This window comes from Chanodichthys erythropterus, chromosome 16 (genome assembly GCF_024489055.1).
Source record: "Chanodichthys erythropterus isolate Z2021 chromosome 16, ASM2448905v1, whole genome shotgun sequence".
NCBI lineage: Eukaryota > Metazoa > Chordata > Actinopteri > Cypriniformes > Xenocyprididae > Chanodichthys > Chanodichthys erythropterus.
This window is the reverse complement of record NC_090236.1, coordinates 8,778,310-8,785,483: the sequence shown is the minus strand read 5'-3', so window position 1 is coordinate 8,785,483 and position 7,174 is coordinate 8,778,310. Positions and strand designations below refer to the sequence as shown.

The following is a 7,174-nucleotide window of genomic DNA, read 5'->3' as shown; positions in this document are numbered from 1 at the left end:
CCCCGTCTGATTTGCAATACAATACAAACAAATCCTTTAATGACTGTCTACAGGATTTAACACAGAGTAACAGCTCACTACCAGTTAAAAGACAATGTAACACAGGCAATTCTAGTTGCATTTTTCACTGAATGTCTTCAATTATCCTTTGACCATGTTCTGGCCTGCCATCTTTTGGCAAATTTTTTTTGGGCCCGATTCCAAACTTAATTGCCAACTTCTGACTTAAAGGATCTGCTGCTAACATCTTGGTGCCAGATACTGCAGCACACCTACAGGGGTTCATGTCTCCATGGGTCAGGACTGTTTTGGCAGCAAAAAGGGGACTAACACAATATTAGGAAGGTCATAATGTTATGTCTGATCAGTGTATATAATATATGGCCATGTAGTGTACCTGTACATTCTGAAGAATTTCATTATACAGAATCACGAACAGTATTTAAAAGTCATTACATTTTGAAACGTACTAATCTTTTGGTAATTTTATTTCTGCAGTAAGGAGATCAGTGCTTCTCACATATAAAGAGCAGATACGCAATGAGTACCAGTATGTGACAGAGTACAACTCTCTGCCTGGTGAGCATGTGCTGCTGTCTGATCGCTACATACAACCTCTGATTATTCAGAACCATAGAGATCAGAAAGAGCGAGAAGAAGAGATCTCATCCAGAGGAGAGACTTTCCAGCAGGTCCTCGACTCCAGGAGCACTCAAGAATCCGTTGGTCTGAACACTCTGTTCAACCCAGATAGCAGTGGTGTCAGTCCTGGTGCTGTCATATTGCAGGGAAACTCTGGCAATGGAAAATCCTTCACTGTGCAGAAAATGATGTTGGACTGGGCATCTGATCTCTACAGAACCAAATTTGATATTGTTTTCCACCTAAAGTGTAAAGAAATAAACCACATTTCTAGCAGCACGAGTTTGGTGGAGCTCCTGAGCTACAATTGCTGTTTAACATCAGATCAGATATCCATGATACTGCAGCAGTCACTAGAGAAAGTGCTCTTCCTTGTCGATGGATTTGATGAACTTAAAAGCACAGAAGACATTTATCACATGTCGCCACTCACAGATCTGAATCAGAAAGCCCCACCTGAGGTCACTCTTTGTGCCTTGTTAAGGGGACACATCTTGCGAGAGTCATGCCTTCTGGTCACCACCAGATCTACAGCTATTGACACCCTGAAGAGCATGTTAAAGGAACCTCACAACTTCATTGAGATTATTGGCTTCTCTAAGAAGGCGGTGGAGGAGTACTTCAAAAGGTTCTTCCAGGATGACAGACTCTTCAGTAAAGGATACGAGTATGTGAGAGCAAATGAAACTCTCCTTACGGCCTGCTCCATCCCAGTTATATGCTGGATCATCTGCACGGTTATCCGAGAGAGGTTTAGCGATGACGCAGATGTATTGAGTGGACTGGAGACGACCTCGTCCATATATGTAGACTTCCTGTGCACTCTACTAGATCATCACTGCCAAGGTTTGGGTCAGTCCATTCCCACACTGGTGAAGAGTCTGGGTAAGCTGGCAGAGAAAGGGATACTGGCACAGCAAGTGCTGTTTGATGAGAAGACCGTGTATGAAACGGTTTCTGACCCTGCCGGCAGTCCATTCTTGTGCAAGTTCCTCTTTAAGAAAAGAATCCAGCAGGAGACAATGTTCAGTTTCATGCACCTCAGCTTCCAGGAGTTCTTCACTGCTCTGTACTATCTCCTTCTTGATGAAAAAGAGTCAAAAAAGAAACTTACTCAAATATTTTCCATGAAAACTGACTTTCACGATGTCTCTTATGCAATGCCACGTTTTCCAGCCATCTTGCACTTCATTTTTGGGTTGCTGAATGAAGATGTAAGACGCACACTTTGGAGGAGACATGGTCTGTTAGTTAAATCAAACATACATGACCTGAAGAAATGGATCTTTGAATTTTTAAAGTTGCCTGAATCTTATTCTGAGAGGACACTTTTTATTTTACACAGTCTGTACGAGCTCCATGAAGCAGACTTTGTGAAAGAAGTTATGGAAGCCTGGCCATGCATTATATTATATAATAATAGCCTAAGAAGAGGAGACTTTTGGGCCCTGCTGTACTGTGCTCAGTGCTGCCAGTGTATTCAAAAACTGTATATTTTCTACTTAACATCAGAACAGCTGGCTATCATTCGGCCTGTACTTCACAAATTTCGCTTAACGTGAGTACTTTGCCCAACAGTTCTTTGTAGTTATAAGTCTGTCTGTCTATCTATCTATTTACCTATCTAGCTAGCTATTCAGGCTAAAGACTGAGCTCGGAGCCCTCGATTCCCTCAGACAACATGCCAAATATTCTTATCAGTGGCGGCTGGTGCAAAACATTATTGGGGGGGCGCAAAAAAAAAAAAAAAAAAATTTAGAAATGCAGGATTGAATAGGCTAATTGTTGAATAACCATTTAACAAGTGATATAATAATGTATCATTACTGCTTATCTAAAACAGGGAAAATTCAGTATTTAAAGCATGCCATAGGGCTGGGATCTAAAAAAAAAATCTGTATTTCATTAAAAAAAAAATATTATTTCTCATCCTGCCCAATATTGTCCTTGAAACAATGTTCATATTGAAGGCTATAAAAACAAACATGAATGTAACCTTGTACTATATGCTATATTATGTGCAAAAAAGGGGTCAAATCACATTAGGCCTAGGCTATATTCTAAAATTTTAAATGTTTTTTAAATCAGAAGTTAAATACACTAAACTAAAAATGAAATTAAATAAAAACAAAAGAACAGACTAATTATTAGGCTATTTTGATTACCTTTAACAGTCACTTTACACAGTTACTGCTATCGTACAAATACACTTAGTTGTAAGTTCGAAATTCAACATATGGCATAATTATTATGTTCGCCAAAAAAAAAAAAAAAAAAATAATAAAAAAAAAAAATTTCAACAAATATTTTTAACAAAATGTATTTTACTCAGATTGAACTCCGTATGTTTGGCGCGCATGCGCGCGGCGGCGCTCGTTCACGGAAGTTTGTGCTTGCTGAAGCTCGTCCACGCCTGAATGCAAAATGGAAATATTTTCTCGACTTTCTAATATTTACAGATGAAGAATATGTCTGTGAAATGTAAGTTATGCACTGAGGAAATTATTGGATGTCACTTCAGCTTAAAAATATATTAATAGAGATATCGTTTCCACCAATCGCTGCACAAGTTAAGGTTACGTATGATGACGAAAGCACGTTAGTGCGAGCCCTCCCGGAACCCATAGAGATTGCATTGCAGTGCCTGCAGTTCGAAAAAAAAGTTCTTTGAATGGAAGTCTATGGGAGCACTCGGGGCAAATCTCCGCCAGACTGAAATGCCCAAAAAGAGGCGGTACTCCAAAGAGAGTGACTCGACGCTGATTGGACTACATCCAGAGGCAGAACAAACAGTCTAGCAGTGGCAGCTAGGTAACTCTGTGGTTGAATGTGATTGAAAAAATCCGTCCCTTACTCACTTTTGGTGGTGCGTCGCCCAATTGCCCTCATGAAGAAACTGCCCCTGATTCTTATTTTACTTTTTTTATTCTATTAAATTATTTGTAAGTGTGAACTTGTGAAAACAATTTATTTTGGACTTTTTTTTGTAACTGAACTAGTGTCAACCGAGCTTCCCAAGAGGCTATTGGCGTTCGCACAGCAGCAGAATACGGTTGTCAGTCCTGTATTTGAGCCCTTAATACGGTTCCGTTCACACGCAGTACGGTTATTTACAGGAGTGACAACCGCATTCTATAACCGAACTTACACCTGTACATTTTCAGACTCACAACCGCATTTTCGGAATATTTGCGCAGTGTGAACGGAACAAGACTGGACTACTAGTTGTCTGTCACGTCATTCAGTGCGAGAGAGCGGCTCATGTCAGTTTTGTGCTTCTTTTCAAATGCCGTGTCATGCGCAAGATTTCGCAAAGGACGTGACACACGTGTGCAGCGGTTAAAGACTGCTGTTGGGTAAAGGGTTCACCCAAAAATGAAAATTCTGTCATTTATTACTTACCCATGCCGTTCCACACCCGTAAGATCACCTTCGTTGATGTTTGGAACACAAATTAAGATATTTTTGTTGAAATCGATGGCTCCGTAAGGCCAGCATAGGGAGCAATGACATTTACTCTTTCAAGATCCATAAAGGTGCTAAAAACATATTTTAAATCAGTTCATGTGAGTTCAATGGTTCAATATTAATATTATAAAGTGACGAGAACATTTTTGGTGCGCCAAAAAAACCCCAAAACAATGACTGATGGCCGATTTCAAAGCACTGCTTTAGGAAGCATCTGAAAATTATGAATCAGCGTGTCGAATCAGCTATTCGCGCCAAAGTCACGTGATTTCAGCAGTTTCGCAGTTTGACACGTGATTCAAATCATGATTCAATACGCTGATTCATTAAGCTTCGATGCTTCCTGAAGCAGTGTTTTGAAATCGGTCATCACTATATAAGTCGTTATTTTGTATTTAGGCATTGATATCTTTATCGTGGCTTATTGAGCTTAATATCTCTTCTCAACATCAAACTCTTCTCACACTTTATTTTCTCATTGATGCATGCTTCTTGTAAAAAACAAAACATCAGACGCAAGTGCTTTGCTTCCTAAGGACATACGCAACAAGAGTAGCCTACTTTATTCACAATAAAACAGTGCATTCGTATGATAGGCCTATTTAATAATATATATATTTTTTTTAAATTTTCTATTTTTTATGCATCTTTGCAGAATCGTTCATCAGCACAACATTGCAATGCATCATAAAAACGATTATATTCCACAGCTCTACAATTCGGCATCCTGTTTATACCATAATTTAAATTCAGGAATTGAATTGTAATTGCAACATTGTTCTCAGTTTAAATCAGAATGACAGACAAAATGACACATGAAACACCATGCCAATGCTACCATTAAGTTTGAAATTGCTTATTGCAAACAAACATGTCTCCAACAACCAAATTGAGGAGGTTAAGTGATGCAGTGCAGACTCAATGAAATTACAGTGACTCTGTACTAATTTTGAGATAAACCTACATTTCTCACTCTGTTATATTAAATATACCTAAAAATCATTTTGAAGTAATTTGAGATCATCTTTGTAAGGCATTGCAGTGTAAAGTTTGTAAGTTTAATGTGTTGGACTTTATATTGAAGGTCTGCAAGCAGTGATTACATATCAGACTCTGATCTTGGGGTCATGATGCAAGTTTTCACAAATGGACAGAACTTGAGCTCACAGAGGTAATACTTTTAAGATAATACTGACTCAAATGAGGAAACAACTTTCACAATCACCATTAATTCATTTTTTTTGCTTTTATTTGCAGTGTGAACATCCATAATTTTAATCTGGAAATCAGCAACGAACTGTCCAGGTGAATGATTTTTTTTATATGAAAATATTGTTTCTATTATCAGTCATATTAAACAGTTCAATTACAATCTGTTTTTCATCTTTACACCAGTAAGCCGTCAGGTTCAAATATACAGTAAAGCAGCTCTAAAGAAAATACATTGGCACATTTAGCTAAATTCAGTTGAATTGTTCAAATACTGCATTTGATATCAAACACAGCTAAATTGATACATTTTACTAAAAATGTATTCGGTAATTATCATTGGCAAGGAATACAATTCTCAATAAGCAAGTAGTGAAGAAAAAAACATGAGAGAAATCAGCCAGTTCTCCCCAGGCCAAACAGTACACGGTATGAGTGATAATTCCAAGATATAGAACAAGACAATGCTTTTGTAGATTGATGGCATTCAAGTGTTCTGTTGTCTATTTCCAACTGTTTCAGAGTTTATGGAACTTCTTGGGGTTTTTAGACTTCTTACAGTCATGGGGCAGTCATGAGAGTCAGACTAAGGTTACGGGTTTGATTCTCAATACCAGCAGGAAATGACTGAGGTACCCTTGAGCAAGGCTCTGGGTCCATGGTTTGTAGAATGTGTTCACTAATACTACCTTGGATGGGTTGAGCGCAGAGGACAAATTCTGAGTATGGGTTACCATAATTGGCCTTCACATGTCACTTTCAACAACATGGTTAAATTTCATGATGTGTCTTTGTGGACAGCTGATACTGTATTTGTCTTTTATTTCATATTAGATTGGAAATAACCAGAAAACCTGAAGATCCTAACGACCTCGTGCAAAGATTCAGCCTCTCTTTTCCACGCTCAAAGCTAATCAGTGTTGACTGGATAAAATTCTTTCAAACGCTTGTGAAATCGGGCAGAGATGCAGTGCTGTTTCTTCTGCATTCTTCGACAGCACAGAAGTTGGATCTGAATTTGACACGTCTGACAAAGGCTTGGGCTGATTCTATCCTGTCCTTCACCAGAGACTGTCCCAGTCTAACGGAAATCAGGTAAGAGAAACCTCAAGGCAAGTGTTCATCTGTGGCTTTATATTTTAATCTAGATTTTAGACTAGGTTTGACATTAAGCACTTTGCTCAGACAAAGCACTTTCAGTTGTACATTTGCCCTCATTCACAAACACTGTGGCTATAGAAGTGTTTAAAGGGACCTATTATGCAAAATTCACTTTTATAAGGTGTTTGAACAAAGATGTGAGTCAACAGTGTGTGTAAAAAAACTAGCCAACAATGGTAAAAAATTCACCCAATACTTTTTTTTATAATCCCTTGCTTTTATTTATTTATTTATTTATTTTTTAGCGCAATCAGCTTAGTGAAATTAAAAATACAATTAGTGTCTGTGACAGACGGTGTTTACGGAGCATGACTGATGATCCAAAATAGCCTAAGTTGACAATCAAAAAGAAAAACATCAATACACAAATAAAATATATTGTTTAAATTATTATTGCCTTTAGTTATTATTTTGGAATGAATGTAGAAATGCTTAAAACACTAACTTGATGAAATTGATAAATACTGTAGAACATTACATTGTTAATGTAAAATTACAAAATAGAATTGTATTTTGATGTAATGTAAAGTAATGTTCATTTAACAATGAAGATGTGTCATTTCTGTTTAATAGTGGATAAAAGCAAGACGGCAGCATGAGTTATAGTTGTGTAATGTAAAAAAGTAATAATACTTAGTTACAGTACTTGAGAATTTTTTTGTGAAAATCTGTACTTTACTTGAGTTTTAATATC

General features: G+C 37.6%; 1 protein-coding gene across 1 annotated transcript; it reads left to right on the top strand.

Moving 5' to 3' along the window:
* Positions 1–292: 292 nt before the first annotated feature.
* Positions 293–5,419, top strand: LOC137003737 (NACHT, LRR and PYD domains-containing protein 1 homolog). The gene is made up of 4 exons (XM_067364026.1): positions 293–296; positions 499–2,200; positions 5,195–5,281; positions 5,368–5,419. Exons 1-4 carry the CDS (start codon positions 293–295, stop codon positions 5,417–5,419), a joined length of 1,845 nt encoding a protein of 614 aa, XP_067220127.1.
* Positions 5,420–7,174: the final 1,755 nt, after the last annotated feature.